Source organism: Neophocaena asiaeorientalis, unplaced genomic scaffold (genome assembly GCF_003031525.2).
Source record: "Neophocaena asiaeorientalis asiaeorientalis breed wild unplaced genomic scaffold, Neophocaena_asiaeorientalis_V1.1 scaffold129, whole genome shotgun sequence".
Classification (NCBI taxonomy): domain Eukaryota; kingdom Metazoa; phylum Chordata; class Mammalia; order Artiodactyla; family Phocoenidae; genus Neophocaena; species Neophocaena asiaeorientalis.
The window spans coordinates 8022977-8040620 of record NW_020172446.1 but is presented as its reverse complement, the minus strand read 5'-3'; the positions used below and the strand labels follow the sequence as shown (position 1 = coordinate 8040620).

Here is a 17644-nt window from a genome sequence, read left to right as displayed (position 1 = left end):
ACCGTGTATTTAATCAGGATTTTAAAAATGCACTTTGTGTTAATTATCAGAACTCATAAATGCCTATGAAGCTTTGTGATATATAGATTTAAGCCACCCTTAGTTTTACACATGATTCTTTTGACTCCTTAGATTGGTCAATGCTTTTTTTTTTTTTTTGGTGGTACGCAGGCCTCTCACTGTTGTGGCCTCTCCCGTTGCGGAGCACAGGCTCTGGACGCACAGGCTCAGCGGCCATGGCTCACAGGCCCAGCCGCTCTGCGGCATGTGGGATCTTCCCAGACCTGGGCACGAACCCATGTCCCCTGCATCGGCAGGCGGACTATCGACCACTGTGCCACCAGGGAAGCCTGGTCAATGCTTTTTTGACAAATTTATTATGTATACTAGCTCCATTACACACATCATTTATTTCTGGCAGCAAAGTATATCTTCAGAATTTTCTTTTCGAAATGTGAATTACTATCTTGCTTTTAGTTGGAAGCCTAGAATTTGCTGAACTGAAGAAGTTAATCCAATACTGAATTTGTTGTTTGCGCTTGACAGATGTCCAGATTAACATAAAGCGTTGTCTTAGTGATGGATGTGACACTAGAATTCATGGTCTGAGGGCTGTTGGCTTTCAGAGAGTCAAGAAGTCTGGGGTCTCAGTCTCAGATGCTTCTGCAATATGGTATTGGTCTCTGCTGACATCTCTGGTGACGGCTTCCATGGAGACAAATCCCGCCTTTGTCCAAACAGTGCTACGCAACACTCAGTAAGTCGCTCTGCTTTCCAGGCTTGTCACGGGGCGCTCATTCTCTAACCCTTTAGGGCAAGTCACTGAGCAGCCTTTGATCATCGAGACTCAGTCAGCAGCTGGGCCCCAGGTGCCCTGTTGTTTCCTGTTTGTGCCTTCAGCTCCTATCTTGTGAGGGGGTCCCACATGCCATTCCTCTTCCTTATCCACTGGGGAACAATTGTTCATATTACATAGCAATTTATATGGGATAAAACACCTTCAGATGCTATATATTATTTACCTACTTATGTCGTAAAATGTATCTGTAAAAATTATCCCTGTTTTATAGACAAGGATACGGTGACCTTTCCTGAGGTGTATGACCAGGCAGTGATGGATCAGTTTGAATCTAGGTCTTTGGACCTAGGCCCTAGGTTGAAAGCTCTTTTCACTAAAGAGTCAAATCTTTTCAAGGACACCAAATTAATTTATTTTTAAATGTAGAGTACCTTTGAAAATTTTCTTCTAAAAACTGTTAGGGCAAAAAGACTCAGTTGTAATATATAAGGCAAAGCAACTAGCTTCAGTAGCAATGAAGTATTAGTATTATATGTAAGTTTAATAACTGATAATAGGCACTCTTAGTGCAGGCTATCAAAATATCAGATAAAAGAGATAGCTAATATTTTGTTCTGTAGATGTCTTTTGAGATTTGTTATTGCTATTAAATAAAACTCTTCAGCAAATAATACTGCTGGCAGTGCTAGATCTGAAGGGTAATATTTGGCCAGACTCCTTTCTTCCTGCCTGTTTTAAAATTTAAAAAATAAAAAAAATTTCAAACTTAGAGAAATATTGCAAATTTGATGCAAAAAGAAAAAGTAGCTTCTTCCCGAGCCAGTTGAGAGTAATTTGCTAACCTGATGCCCCATGGCTCCTGAATGTTTTATTTAGTATGTATTTCCTGCAAATGAGAACATGCTGTTACAACCATCAAAATCAGGAAATTAACATTGATATACATTACTACCATCTAATTCTCAGATCCCGTTCAAGTTTTGCTAGTTGTCTCGGTAATGTCCTTTATAGCAAAAGGATCCAGTCCAGAATCATACTTGGTATTTCATTGTCATGTCTCTGTAGTTTCCTTCAATAAGGAACAATTCCTCTGTCTTTCCTTGACTTTTAAGACTTTGACACTTTTGAAAATTATAGGTCAGTTATTTTGAAGAGCGTCGTTCAGTTTTGGTTTATCTGAAGTTTCATCATGATTAAGATTAGATTTTGCATCTTTGGCAGGAATATCATAGAAGTGATGATGGGTTCTCATTGCATCCCATCAGTGACACACAGCTTCAGATTGTCCTATTACTAGTTTGGTGATGTTAACTTCGACCCTTTGATGAAAGTGGTGTCTGCCAGACTTTTCCAGTGTAAAAGAATTCTTTTCCCTTTGTAATTAATAAATATTTTGTGAGGAGGTACTTTGAGACTATGTAAATATCCCATTCCTCATCAAACTTTATATTGGTATGACTCAAGATTCCTGTTTTATTCCCTGAGTTATAATCCATCACAGTTTTGATGGTCAGATTGGCCCAGATTTGGCCGATGGGAACCCCTTCAGTCTGGTTCATATGTCCTTTTGATATGTCCTCATCTTCTTGGAACACTTCCTTACAACAAGATATTCCAGGCTTATCTTGAATGTTCCCTGCCATAGTCCTAGAATCAGCTGTTTTGCTCAGGAGTCATGGTCACTCTTAGTGTAGAGTTGTGTTTAGAAACTAAACAAACTAAACTCATTGCTGTTGGAGTGTTGCTTCTTTCAGTGTACACAGCTGGGAAATGCATGTTTGTGTGTAAGTAATAGACACGTGTATGCACAGACACATTGACACCTATATTTATTTCTGTATCTGTAACACTGAAAACTCTTGAGTTTATACTTCTAATAAACTCTGATAACTTCTAATTCTAATCCAGCACTACTGTTCATTCTAGTTTTCTCCCTTTCTCTGTTTGTAATTCCCTTCTGTGATTGTGAGAAACCTGGCTCCCATCATCCCTGAAATATTTAGTTATTTAAACAATCCCCCTCTATATAACCAGTCTCCCACCTCCCTGGCCCTTGCCTGGACACCCTCCTCACCCTCTTAGTGCTTGCATTCCATGCCAGGCTGTCCCTTTGCTCAGTACCCCACTCTAATACCTCGCTCTGGGCCACCATGCGCCCCACCCATGCACCCACCCAAGGACACATGATTGCCTACCTTGCACAGCCCTACTTTATGGACTGAATTTTCAGGAAGGGGAAGAGGAAAAGTTTTCTGCTTTATTTTTGTGAAGCTATGCCACGTTGTTGAAGAATGGATATATCCCTAAAGAGTTGTAATAGTTAATCGGCAATGGTATCTTCACTCCTAACTTTTAAATATCAGTGATCTTAAAACTATTCTAAAATTTAAAAATTATTTTAAAAAATCGATGAGGAAAAATAAGTAAGAAAAAAATGTTATGAAACAAAAGTGGAAATAAATTCTGTCAATCCTTGCATGCCACTCAGGTGCATTAGACCTTGTTGATCAACTGTATGTTAGTGTAGCTGCCCTACTGATGTGGCTCATATAGAGGGGACAAGAAACAAGAGCAGAGTGGAAGCTGACACAGTGTTACTAGCCTTGCTGTTTTGTCTCTGTTGTGAAATGTAGAAATAAAATAGTTTCAGGAATTCCCACTACTGTTATCATAAAATGACTATCAAGTGTAGAATTTTGAGTGACTTTTTCTGTACCTTCACGTTGTTCATGGTACACTCATTGCCTAGCACAGTTGCTGGCACAAGTAGGACTCAGTAATATTTTGTTGCATAAATTTATTAGATGACTGCTGGTCCAGAAGAGGTAAAGCTATTGTAAAAGGAGATGAGAAAAGAGAAACATTAAAGCAGACTCTGAGGTAGAAAGGCCAAGAAACACAGGCAGGCAGGAATAGAGAAGATGACAGGTGCTGATATGTTTAGGATAAAATAAACATATCATGATGCATCTTTAGATACAAGAGATCTGAAGATGAATTTTTTTTGTGTGTCACAAACAGCTCTGCCCCTGGGGCCAAGTTTTCTAAGAACTCAGGGTTTTTCTGTAGACATATGTCTTTTGCTGATACTACTTAAAATGAACACTTGCTTCCAGAGGGTTGAATGAGCTTTTATAGAGGGAAATGGAACTCTTAAAGAAAAAAGAAAAGGAAAGAAAGAAACCCCATTAAACTGTTTAGCACCAGGACCCCTGCAGGAAAAAGGCTGATCTGTGTTATATACCAGGTTCTCTGTAGGAACACTGTCTGTTTCTTGATAAGGGATTAATCCAAACAAGCTTCCAACAATTTTTTTTGTCTAAAATTGTATTATTAAGTTTATTGTTTGCCAGGGATTGTTCTGATTGCACATTTTACACTCCTAGGAAGGCACTGCAGCACATGCCTCCACTTTCCCTCTCACCAGGATCTACAGATTTCTCAACTTTCCTGTCTCCCAACGTTCTGGAAGAAGTGGACAGCTTCCTCATAAGGATAACTAGGTAAAATTAAGGTTGATAAGGGCTGGTGGGGGATAGAGGGCATATGTGTTTGATAAGTCCTTTTTGTTTTTTTTTAATTTTAAAATCTTTTAAAGATTTTTTTTTTTAAAGAATCATTTGTAGTGACTGAAGAGAAAGTGAAATAATGGTGTACCTGTGTAAACTCCGTGATCTAGCAGTACACCTGCCCTCAGGAATTGGGGGTGGGTGCGGAGTAATCTTCAGATTCAGCTAGAGCAGGGGTCTCAAAGTCCAGAATGCAAAGCCTTTCAGTTCCCTCACATCCCCAGCCCAGCACCTGCTGTCTCCATGAACAGGTCTAACAAGCCTAAATGTCCATAGACCTGGGAAAAGACACCCTGCTAGCTGTTTGAGGGGTCGCGTAGTGTGGGGACACTCAGCTCTGTCACAGTGAGCCCTGTTAGAGTACAAACCAGGCCCTGAGCCATCTAGACAGGGTTTGGTTTTTTTTTTTCCTCATTTTGGCCATACCACATGACATGTGGGGATCTTCGTTCCCCAACCAGGGATCAGACCCATGCCACCGGCAGTGGAAGCACGGAGTCCTAACCACTGGACCACCAGGGAAGTCCCCATCTAGACAGGTTTAAAAGTTTCAGTGTAATATGTTTAAAAAAGCAGATGTGATGTGGAATAGATCTAAAATATGTTATTGATGTTTGAAGGAATAAGCCCTTAACACTCTGGCCAAGCCAAATTATTACCCGAGGCTTCTTCATAGCAGGGGCTTATTGCAACAGCCTGTTTATTTTTGGTTTATAAAGTTTGCCTTATTAAAGTTGATAGCATTATTTAATACTTATAGGTGAAGGTTACAGAAGTGAGGATTTAATTTCCTGGTCCTCTGGGTTGATTTAGTTTTTCTTTAGGCTGTCTTAAGGATTTTGAAAAAGTATTTCTGGTAAACAGAGAAAGCATATGGCAGGTTGATGTTGCTTATGTAATCAGTTACACAGAGTTTGAGCTACCTGGATTTTCTCATAGTTTTAAGAAGTGAAGTGTTTTTTGTCCTTTGTTTATAGCTGCTCTTCTACTCCAGAGGTGGAGCTGACTCTTCTGGCTTTTGCACTAGCAAGAGGGAGTGTTGCCAAAGTGCTGAGCTCTCTGTGTACTGTCACTGACCACCTGGACACACACTATGATGCCTCGTCCCTCATCTCGTCCATGGCGTCAGTCAGGCAGAACCTGCTCCTTAAATATGGTAAATGACCTCGGCATGATGCACACGTCATAAAACCATCACCAGCGTGGGGTTTCCTGGCATCTTCTTATCTTTTTGTGTAGTTTGTGGGCTCGGTCGTTGTAGTTATACAATGATTTCTGGAAGAGTGTATCTTCTTTGGGGTTGGTAGGGAGAAGGAAGATGTTGGTTCATTTATGGATGCATTAGCAGGAGAGGATCTGAGTGTTCACTATGCTGTACTCCCAGGATTTACTGGCCTAATCACTTAGGCGTCGTGGCCATTTGAACACAGCCATCTTTGATAAAGTATGGGAGTGTCTCATTGTGTAGGTCAAGAGGTTGGGAAGTTGGAGTACCTCTCATTGGAGGAGGGAGGAAACTACCCCAGACCCAGAGCAAAGGATCCTTGTCTTGGAATCCATCCCTCTGCATCCTCGTGATAGTTTATAGCTGGTTGGGACAACATACATGGTCACACATACATGCCTGCCATCACTTTCCCCTCCTGGGCCCAACGGCAGTCCATCTTAGCACTTTTCTACTGACCCAGGGTGGGGCCTCCTAATCCTCTCAACACAGGAGTCCATACAGCTACTCTCAGATGACTGCAGTGGACATGTGCTGTCCTGGCCTCTAGTGCTCAAGTTTCTGTCCACAAGTACAGTATTGGATCCCATCCTCTTCAGTAATAGAGGCAATACTGTGATATTTCCTCATGATATTTGTACCTTTGCCTAAATATCACTTTATAATAATGTATTTTATGTTTAATTTTTTAAGTCTGACAATCGATGTCTTGTAAATCCAGTCCCTCCCCAATTTTGGAAAGGTCATTTTTTTGGAGGGGTAGGGGCCCGTAGAAGGCACAGCCAAATGGGAAGGGTACGTAGTGTCTGGAAGATATTCTCCAGAAAGGTTGTTGATTCAGTTTATCAGTTATTTGAGCAGGGAGCACGGGATGGAGGAGGAATGCATAGGGGGACTGTTCATTATTGATAATGTTCTAGTTCTGGGTTGGGTTATAGGTTAATAGGGTTATAAGGTTTTCATTATATTATTAAAAGAAAAAGAAAAGTTTTCAGATCATTATAGCAAAAGTTGATTTTTATAATTTTGAAAACTTTCAAAATTTGCCTGGAGACGTTTTAAAGAAACAAGACCCAGAACGCTAAGACATGATTTATATATTTAAATGCAATTACAATAAAATTAATTATTGGCTCCAAAACAGTGTCTTAGGAATTCCTCTCTTCCCCCCACTCAGCACACAAATACGTTGCGCCTGTGCTGTTAATCTGTGTCTTACAGTGTGCTTCGTTTCCAGCTAGTGCTTATTCTAGAATGATTCTCCTCAGAATTACTTAGGGATATAAGCTGTACTTTGTTTCTTTCAGGAAAGCAGAAAAGGATGGTGTCAACTTTTGTCTAATATTACTTCGTATTTTAGCTTTTAAATGGGTAGATTTTTACTGAGCAGTCTGGGCGTCCACAGGCTCTCCATTTGCACTGATGAGTTCTAGTTTCCATTTTTTCGTAGCGCTACCTTCAGGCTGTCTCTTTCTCTCTCTTTCTTTTCTTTGATCAGGTAAACCTCTGCAGTTGACTCTTCAGGCCTGTGATGTCAAGGGAAAAGAAGAGAAGTCAGGACCTGAAAACCTCCTTGTTGAGCCGTGGACAAGGGACGGTGAGTGGTGGACCTGTCGGGTTTTAGTGAGTCGAAAGGGCCATGGTGCTCACTAGAGGCTGTGTGAAACCGCACTGTGGCCTTCGAAACTTTCAAGATATGCAGTCTTCGCTGCGATGTCCTTCAGTTGGCTTCAGTGGTTCCTGAACCATTTGCGTGATTTCTTTACTACAGTGTTGCCACCTGCTAGGTGTCAGTCACCTGTAACAACTTAAAAGTACTTGAGAGCCTTCAGTTTTGAAAAGCAAAGACTTCTCCTTAAAAAGTTACCATTTTTAAGTTCAGACTCTTTCTGTTGTGTTATCTCAAAGTATTGAGACACTCAGGGGATCAGCAGCACTTAGTGCTAAAAACGTAGCTTAAGATGAGGGTGTTTCTCCATATGGCTGCTCTGGCATTTGAAGTGTCTGGAAGGAAGCCTCACTGCTCCCCTGGCATCAGCATGGTGATTGCTGATGTGCTTCTCAGCGCTGTGGCTCTTCTCCTCATCCAGGGAGTGTTTGTGAGTCTCTTCCTCGTCCGTCTTGTTGGCCAGCTGGTTAGTCTCCTGCACGTGTCCCCTTCTACTCGCTACACTGCTTTGAATATGCCAGTTCAGAAAAGGACGTGGAATATTCCGGCAGTTATCAAACATTGACGGGAACTGGCCTTACCACTTTGGACTCGGTTTCGCCTTGGCTTGCCTCACAGCACAACAGACCTTGTGCATTCTCAGTAGTCGCCTCCTCTCTGTTCTGTTTCCTGTGGTCATTAGCACCAGTGAAGTGAAGACGCCTGGGAAAACGTGCCTCACCAGTCCCACCTCCTCCCGGTGGTCTTCTTAAGCCATGACTACCGCATGAGACAGGCTTCCTGCAGTCCTCGCTGAGCAGCTCAGCCTCTGCAGAAACATTTCCTCCCCCACATTCATCTCCTGCCACCCTGAAGGCCACCTCAGACCGCCCAGTCACCTGCCGTCCAAAGTGGGGTTGGGAGGAGGTGGTGGCAGCTCTTTGCCCGTTTCCCCCTCCCCACACTCAGGAAAGCAAGACCACTCTACCAAAGGCCCTCTGCAGTTTTCCTTTGCTCTCTGAAGAATTGGGATTTTTGTCTCTGGAATATGTAAGGCAGAATCTTCTTAAAACCAGGGTATGGGTTTTTTTTTTCATACTCTCATCATCATCTACTGAAAGGCCTCTCTTATTTTATCTTACTCTTTTAAACTTTTATAACAATTTCCGATTGTCTCTATCTAGTCTTTCTTTTTAAAGACTGTATTTTCTTTTTTTAAGAGCAGTTTTGGGTTTACGACAAAACTGGAAGGAGGTACAGAGATTTCCCATATGCCCCCTGCCCCACACATGCAGAGCCTCCTCCATTATCCACATCACTCACCAGAGTGGTACATTTTTACGAAGGGTGAACCTACATTGACACGTCGTAATCGCCCGAAGTCCATAGCTTACTTTAGGCTTCACTCTTGATGTCGTCCATTCTGTGGATTTGAACAAATGTATAATGACCTATAGCCATCATTATAATACCATACAGGGTGTTTTCATTGTCCTTAAAATCAGCCTGGATTTTTAACACCATTCTAAGTCTGAAAGCACCACGGGTTTTTCTGTAGCTATTGAAATGCATTTGCCAGCTCTTCTGCCTGGGCTGATTTGAATAGTTTGTTACATCCCCCTCTCCTCCCTGCCTTCCACCTAACCTTGCATGGATAAGTTGCATAAACTAGTTGTAGTGTGTGGATTTGTTACTTTTGTTGTGTTTCTGATGAGCACCCAGGTGGGATGTGACTGGGCGTGGGGAGGAGCCTTGGTTTCCCCTGGTTTCTCCCTCCACAACCATCACTGTCTGTTTCTTGTAACTCAGGTTAGGATTCCGTCCTCTACAAAAAAATGAACCTGACGAGACAGGGAGGACAGAGGAAAGTCCTCACAGCCGGAACTGTGGGGTTTTGAGGAGTGATTTGTTTCTTCCCCTTACGGGGGCCAAAGCTCTTTTTCACTGCTACCTTTCAAGTTCCCTAGCTTCTGGGAAACACTGGACGTTCCCCCTTGCTGCACAGAGTGCCCGGAGAACCCGAGCGTGGACACTCCGAGGGCTGACCTCCCGTGAGTCACAGCCACGGGTCTGGCATTTTAAAGGAGTGCAGCCTGCTGCCAATAGAACTGAAGGAGTAGGGTTATTGATTTCTTTACGTTTGAGATTGGTTATTTTCTTCCTGTCATTTTAAGAGAATAAATTGGGCAGGAGGGGCATGGTGTCCAAACAGTTGTAGCTTTAAAATATTATAGTTAGACTTATGAGCTGGTTTTTTACCAAGAAAAGGAAGCACAGAGGTTTTATTTATTTACTTTTTAAGCTTTATTTGTTTAACGTATGTATTTATTTGGGCCTTAAAAAAATTGATGGCAACGTTATTTTAAAAGAATCTGATTCTTTTGACTTAAATTATTGCTTCAGCTACGTTGAGACTAATGAAAACTGGCAGCTACTCCCAGGCAGCATTTCGGCCTTTACAATAGATTTGATTAGTTAGAGGCATCCAGACCTCCTAGGAAAGGTGACAGTTCAATAAGTGGGATAGTTTTTAGTATTACTGTTAGTAGAATTGTGTGAATTTCTGGCCGTATGGCTTCTTAAAATTGTCTGTAGAATTAGTATTTGATAGCATTAGATCAATAATAGCTTCTCCCTGTGATTTAGTAAAGGTTCCTTTGGATTTAATTTTCTTGGTTTTGGTGACAATGCATATTATTTAAATCTCTTACGGAGATTTAACTTCACAAATTTTTGTTTTATTGAACTCAGTGTAATGAAATAAGCATGAAATTGGTTTTAGTCTTTTCATCTTGATAAGGCAGAGTGGTTGAAAGCAGTTCGTGGTTTCAGGAAGAATGCGTGGTCAGGCTGATTTGAGTAAATGTGTAAGTTATATAATTTACAGAGGTTGGAAAGAGAAAAGCAGCTTTGGATTTAACAGACCTTTGTGTAAATTTTTAAAGGATAATTAACAACAGCATAAAAGGTGAACCACAGCTCTCATACAAATATAAAGTGAAGACGTCAGTCTTTTTATTTATCCCATTAATTACTGAGGGAACCAGTAAGATGTTACAAGCAGGTCAAAGGAGAACTCATTAATACACATAGACCAGTAAGAATGCTGACACGAGTCTACACATGGTTGCAAATTGGTCAGTCTTCATAAGGAATAATCAGCTATGTTCCTATAGACACAATTTTTATTTGTGTGGACAAGAATCTTTTGCATTACTGTTATTATTCTACAATTTACAGAGTTGTAAAATAGTTCAGAGACAAAGAAAGGTGGAGATGACCCAAAGAGTGCACTGAACAAACACCCAGCATTCTTTTCTTGCCCATTTCAAAGACTTTTACAGTCTTTCCTGACAGAGTATTCAAGAAGCTATCTAATTCCTCTCTCAGCCTTTAAGCCTGCTTACTTCTAACAGCCCAGCCAAACGTCAGTCATGGTTTCAGGAATGGTTTAGAAAGGTGATTGATTGTCCAGTCTTTTGTCTCTTTGAATTAAAGTCACAGTCTTTATCATCTTTTTATTTCTTTATCGTTACCTCAGAGCTGAGCGACCTGTATAGTTGAAAAGATTTTGCTCTGACCAAGTTATACCTGGACCATGATCTGTTACCTCGGTGTCTATGGTGGGGCGGGGGTTGCTTCTGCCCAGAGGGGAATTCTTTTTCTAATTTTCTTCTTTCTTTTTCTAATTTTTATGAGAGAACCAGATAGACTAGATGCCCTCTGCCTCAAAGGATATGCTTTGGTTTTTTTGGTCTTAGTTCTTAGGGTTATTACAGATGCCTCAGTCATCCTAACTTTAGTTTTTCTTTTTTGTAGGTTTTCTTACAGAGACTGGAAAAACCAGAGCAAGTACTATTTTTTCTACAGGAACTGAATCTGCCTTTCAAGTTACTCAGATCAGAATTATGGTAATTCTTATGCTGCCTTCTTTAGGAAATGTTACTACTGTTTTTAAAAATACGATTGTACTTCGGAGGTCCATGTCACTGGTTTTTCATTGAACATTTAGTGATTATTTATTCTGTGTCAGGCCTGTAGCAGAGGGCAAGGGCACAAAGATGAATAGATTGTTAAGTCTGTAGATGGTGTGCGTATAAGGATCAAGAAAAGTAAGGAATCATTTCTTGGGAAGCAGCTTTCTTACTTTTCCAGGACTTAATGTATTTTAAATCTCATTTTGTTGGTTTGATTTTTGCGTTAAGCTATTTGAATTTGACCATATTATTTGGGAACAAAATGGCCACAGAACTTTGGTCCCTTTGATGTACTTTATTTAGATCTCTATTTCCAGGTTCGACGTGGTGGCATTGGTGCCCAGTGTGGGTTGGTGTTTGCCTATAATTCATCTTCTGATAAATTTCATGCAGAAGAACACTTCAAAAGGTTTGAAAAATATGACAAATGGAAGCTTCAGGAATTCAGGCAATTTGTAAAAAGCAGGTAAGGAACAGAATAAAAATCTTTATAGTTAATAAGATTGTATACATTCTCTTATTGGTGAAATACGTTTTCTTTATAGAAAAGTTGCCACTGACCTATCTTCAGTGGCCATGAGCATTCATTGCTTTCTGGCAGCACATGTGAAGACATATATTTTAATTTGTTCATAATCTCTTACTCGGTCCCTTCTGTGACCAGATGTACACATCTTCAAAATGGTTGGGTAATAATACATGCCTGAATTGTGGGCAGCCTGAGGTCTCTAGTCTTATCTAGCCACTGGAAATTTTACCCAGGCCCCAGCTTCCCTCCTCCTATTTTTGTGTTTTTACTGAAAATATTTATTAAGCACCTACGATGTGCTAGGCCTGATTCTAGGTACTGAAGGTACCGTAATGAGCAGATTGGCCCGTTCCCTGCTCTATAGAGCCTACTGTTTAGCTCAGGAGACAGATGATAAAGCCTACAGTGTCACAGTACTATAAATGCGAGGTGGGTAGGAGGGATAAGGTGCTCTGGGAGCATATGGCAGAGCACCTGACCTGATCAGGGAAGGCTTCCTGGAGGAAGTGTTGAATATGGATGAGCTAAAGCTAATTAACTACTTGAAGAAGTGGAAGGAGAGTGTCCTGAGCAAAGAGCAGAGCACAGTTGAGAACTCAGGTGGGGTCTGGCGTACACAAGGGACTGACGAGCCCCGCGTTGCTGAGGTGCGCCATGAGTTAGAGAGTGGGGAGAGGTGAAGCTGGAGAGCTAGGAGAGGGTCAGGTCGTTGAAGGCCCTTTTGTCTCTGTTTCAGGGCTTAGACTTTATCTTGAAAGCCATGGGGGCAGGGGAAGGGAGCAGGGTGGAGTGTGTTGCTGAGGAGCTTCACGAAGAACGAGGAGAGATCGCATTCGTGGTTTGGAAGTGCTGCTCTGGAGCCTGCTGTGTGAGGTGGGCTGGAGGAGAGCGAGTGGGGAGGCCAGATGAAATGGGGGGAGGCTGTCACGGTCACCTGGGAAGCCAGAGTGTGGGTAACCTCAACTAGAGCAGCAACAGGAGCCATGGAGAGATGTGGACGATTGAAGAGAAGCTAGAAAGTAGAAGCGGCAGGACCTGCTGAGTGATTGATGTATAGCAGGAGAGAGAAGGAGGCTTAGGCATCAGTGAGTCCTGGATTCTTGGCTCGCCAGAGGGGACATTGGTAGCGCCTTTTTCTGAGACAGAAAATACCTCGGGGAAAACAGGTTTGTGGGAAGATGATGAGCTCAGTTTTGGTCCTGTTAGATTTGAGGTTCTAGGAAGCCTCTGAGATATCCCACAGCTAGTTGGATAAACAGGTCAGGAACCTGGAAGAGATGTTGGCCTGAAGGCAGAGATATGAGAGACATTTCAGTGATAGGTTTTTGTTTGTTTGTTTTTTGCGGTACGTGGGCCTCTCACTGCTGTGGCCTCTCCTGTTGTGGGCCTCTCACTGCTGTGGCCTCTCCCGTTGCGGAGCACAGGCTCCGGACGCGCAGGCTCAGCGGCCGTGGCTCGGGCCCAGCCACTCCGCGGCACGTGGGATCTTCCCGGGCCAGGGCATGAACCCGTGTCCCCTGCATCAGCTGGTGAACTCTCAACCACTGCACCACCAGGGAAGCCCTCATTGATAGTTTAAAATGAATTAGAAGAGATCATTCTGGCGGAGTGTGTGGGCTGGGAAGAAAGAACAGAGACCTTAGGTCAACATGCTGAGAGGCACTAGCATTTATGGGGCAGCAGAGAAAGGGAGGCTGAGCAAAACAGCCAGAGAAGCAGCAGGGAAGCCAGGGAAGTGTCCTCATGAAGCCAGGGGAAAATCGTGGTTAAAGAGGTAGGGAGTGGGCAACGGTGTTGGATGTTACCCCGGAGCCGGTGAGGTTGGATTTAGCCACAGACGTCGTTGGTGACCTCTTGGACAGTGTTACCTCCCTTATTACTAGTAGCAAGTTAAAACTCATGCAGCTGAGCCCGAGACTTGCCCTTTTTGCTCCTGTATTTCACAGGTAGTGGGGTGCTGGAGTTTTTACTATCACTGAGTACTGTACTACTAGGCTTTCATGTACGTATGAACCACCAATAATTGTGTGAAAATGCGGATTCTGAATCAGTGGTTCTACCTGGGGCCTGAGACCTTCATTTCTAACAAGCTCCCCGGCGACTCTGATGCTCTCCGACCACGGATCACACGTGGAATAGCAAGGATCTAGAATAACTTCCTCTCTCTGCTGGACTTCCTTTGGTGGCATCCCTGACAAAGGGTCACTCAGCCTCCCCAGAATACCCTTAATGATGGAGAACTCACTTCAGTAACATATTCTATGTTTATTGAAATCTGCACTTGTAATTTCAACTCTGTGGTCTTAATTTCAGCCCTCTAAATGAATTGAAACGAATCTCTCTCCCATCATGCATACATGCTTTTTTAAAAGATGCTTTTCTTTTTAAACAATAACTAGAGATACACTTGTTTTTAAGTAGCTGTGTCCCACTCCTGGGACATATTAATATAGGGTTTTTTTTTTTCCCTAAACCTGCTGTCAAACAAGATCTTTCACATCTTATATAGGATGATTTTTTTTTGAACCTAAATGCAGGCTTATTTGCTAGTCCCTTGTTGATTTTAGCTCCTGGTTCCAGCCTGAGCTACTCTGAAATCCTGATTTGCTTGGGCTACATGTTATCAGTCCCTCTCCAGTTTGGAGGTCAAAATGGTAATAGACATGTGTCTGTCTTCTTGCCTTTTTTTTTTTTTTTTTTTGTCTGCCCTCTGGTCAGACATTGGTCGGTCAGCACACTCTGGGACCAGCTGTTTGGTTGCTGTACATATTTAAGAGGACTGATACTTAGCTCTGTTTTCTCCACCCTGCCTGTGAGTTGGTGTAGTGAGCAAGGTTGCTTCTCCCCACTCTCTGACGTCCTGCCAGCTCTCTGTATCTCAAGGATTTCCTTGATGACTCCCAAAGGGTGAATTGAAAAATCCTCAAACACACCATATTGATGAAAGTCATTGGCATGGTTTTGGGCTAAGACGGAATGCCACCTGTCCCATTGGTTTTAGGGTTAACTATATCATGAAAGGTTTATGCTAAGAAAGACTTAACGGTAAGAAGAGAACGTTTTTTTCTCTCTGTTACAAAACCTACCCTGGATCCTTTGTCTTTTTCTTCTTGCTGTTTTCTTCTTGTAAATCCCTGTGTTTGCTTATCTTATCCATACAGAATAGCCATGTGTTGGCTAGCTTGTTAGCCATATCATAGACTAAATAGTTTAAAGTTTTAGGAATGTTACTTGGAAAGACTGCCATTTTCTCCTTCTCAGTTATTTAATTCCTAAAAAGGAAGTACCATTCAAGTATCCAATTTTAAAAAGAAACATGGGCTTCCCTGGTGGCGCAGTGGTTAAGAATCTGCCTGCTAACACAGGGGACACGGGTTCGAGCCCTGGTCCGGGAAGATCCTACCTGCCACGGAGCAACTAAGCCCGTGCGCCACAACTACTGAGCCTGCACTCTAAAGCCCACGAGCCACAACTGCTGAGCCCACGTGCCACAACTGCTGAAGCCCGCGTGCCTAGAGTCTGTGCTCCGCAACAGGAGAAGCCAATGCAATGAGAAGCCCGCACACCACAACAAACAGTAGCCCCCACTTGCCTCAACTAGAGAAAACCCGTGCGCAGCAACGAAGACCCAACGTAGCCAAAAGTAAATAAATAAAATAAATTAAAAAAAAAGAAACGGCACACAGTTGTACTTCTTCAGCCTTTGGGTTGAAATGCTTCCCTGGAAGGACTTCTTAAGTAATAGGGAAAAATCCTGAGGCCTGTGAAGGCTGCAGTTTTCCTTCATTGGAGCTCCAGGATCTGAAAGCTCCTCAGCTTTCACCCTTCAGTTGTTGCAATTGTGCATCTCAGGCCAGTCGTACCTATGTTAGCCAGACCTAGGGAGAGAAAACTGAACCTGCCTCTCCTTTGTGTCTTTCCAGAAGCACACACCAGCTGTTGCATTGTACCTTATTCCTGAGTAGCTTCATCTCAGATGCCTTGACTTCAGGTCTCATTCTTCAGATAAGCCAGTTATCTAGAGAAGCAGACTTTCTCCTTAGTTCCCAGGTTATATTTGGGACTAATAATAGTTCCCATTGCACAGATGAGGAGGCTGAGAAGTGGGGAGGATGTTACCGCCAGCTCCCTCGTATGCTCAGAGAGGCACCACGTGCCACACCCCGTCCTCGACTGTTAACCGACAGGCCATGTAAACAAGTTAAATGCCATTTAGGTGGTGCCTTATTCGTTAGACCCTTGAGAAGTTTAGGAATAGGAGAACGTTCTGTGATTACCTTTGTGTTTACAGGATTGGTTGCCCGTCTGATAACCTTGGCGAGGATGATCCTATTGGCTGGTTTGAGCTGGAGGAAGAGTGGGATGAAGCAGATGTTAAGTTGCAACAGTGCAGGGTTGCCAAGGTAAGTGTCAGTGAGGTGTGGCCTTCGCACACCTGCCCACTCCCCTCCTTTTGTACTGTAAGTGTTTATCAGGCGGTTATTGTGTGCCAGCCCTGTGCCAGCACTGGAACCCTGGAGGTGAATCAGACGTGATCATGACCCTCACAGGGCTCCAAGTCTAGTGGGAGACACAGATGTATGAGACAGTGTGATATGGGCTGATAAAGAGACACACGGGGGGCTGTTGCAGCCCGGAGGAACAATGTTTACCCAGCCTGGAATTCACTAGGGAAGGCTTCCCAGGAAAGTTGGTGCGATGCCAAGTGTTGGAAGTTGATTAAGCAGTCATCTTTAGCCAGGCTGAGAGGTGTGGAGAACGGCCTCTCAGGCTGAGGGAGCAGTAAGTCCACAGGCCTAAATGCAAGAGAGATGTCTTTCCATAGCTATGGAAGAAACAGTGATTATCTGGCTACTTAATTTTTTTAACCTCCGTTGTGAATCTTAGTAAGAAGCTTAAATAAGAGAAACAAGAACTATCTTTAGGGCTTGTACATAGTAGGTACTCAGTAAATATTTATGCAGCTGAGTAGTGGATTCTGAAAGGCCCTCAACAAAGGAGCTTTCACTATAATAAGCAGAGAGTGTGCATAGAAGTTGGGCTTTGCAAATGGCTTTAGCTTTGAGCAGACAAGGCTGTGTCCTGGGCTCCCAGCACATGGATTACAGGTAATTGGGGGCTTGGAGATGATCCCTTAGGGCAGTCATTGACTCTTTTCACCATATAGCTGTTGTCTGCTTCAAAATGACTGCCACAGAGCAGACGTCCTTCTCTTATTCATCCTGTCTTATCCTGTTTTTGCCTTGAAGCAGGAATAGTGCCGTTTCTCTTATTGTGATCTTTCCCCAAACCTGACTTCAGCGTTTGTACTGTCTCTTCCCTGTTTGTTGTAGATGCTGGGCTTATACTTTGTGTCTCCAGTGCTAGGCATAGTGGTACCTCATTAATTATTAAAGTCACAGGAAGATCTGCCCAGAAAGGCCTTTATCTCCCTTTCATCAGTACCTGGAGCTTCTAAGTCCTTCTCCTCACCTCTGTCTTGTCCTTTTCCAGTATTTGATGGTGAAGTTCCTCTGCACCCGCCAGGAGTCGGCAGAGCGCCTGGGAGTACAAGGCTTGAGCATCAGTGGGTACCTCCGGCCCGCGAGGGCAGAAGCAGAGCAGAGCATCGTCCGTACTCACTGCAGAAAGGGCATGGAGGAGAGCGTCTGTGGGGCCACACTGCTCCTCAGGACCCTTCAGTTCATCCAGCAGCTCGCCCACGACCTGGTAGTGTTTCCTCAGTTGTTAGACCTCATTCCTTTGGGAAGAGTAATGACAGTGTTTGGGGAAAGGAACACCAACGAGTGAAACCTGGCCCTGCTGAAGCCATGCAGTACGAATGAGGACGGCAGGCATCGTGCTGCTGTGATGACGTTGGGAGGCCAAGGGGAGTGAGGCGTTGGGCATTAATGGCA

At 43.2% G+C, this 17644-nt stretch overlaps 1 protein-coding gene and 1 pseudogene across 1 annotated transcript in view; both read left to right on the top strand.

Moving 5' to 3' along the window:
* ZZEF1 (zinc finger ZZ-type and EF-hand domain containing 1) overlaps nucleotides 1-17644 on the top strand; it is a 110352-nt gene that overhangs the window by 22235 nt on the left and 70473 nt on the right. The window contains exons 7-14 of the mRNA XM_024736156.1: nucleotides 547-757; nucleotides 4186-4302; nucleotides 5346-5524; nucleotides 7092-7190; nucleotides 11061-11152; nucleotides 11536-11684; nucleotides 16039-16150; nucleotides 17241-17456. Coding sequence (XP_024591924.1) covers nucleotides 547-757; nucleotides 4186-4302; nucleotides 5346-5524; nucleotides 7092-7190; nucleotides 11061-11152; nucleotides 11536-11684; nucleotides 16039-16150; nucleotides 17241-17456 — 1175 coding nt within the window. The remainder of the gene's footprint in view (nucleotides 1-546; nucleotides 758-4185; nucleotides 4303-5345; nucleotides 5525-7091; nucleotides 7191-11060; nucleotides 11153-11535; nucleotides 11685-16038; nucleotides 16151-17240; nucleotides 17457-17644) is intronic.
* Nucleotides 7573-9286, top strand: LOC112393629 (etoposide-induced protein 2.4 homolog pseudogene; annotated as a pseudogene).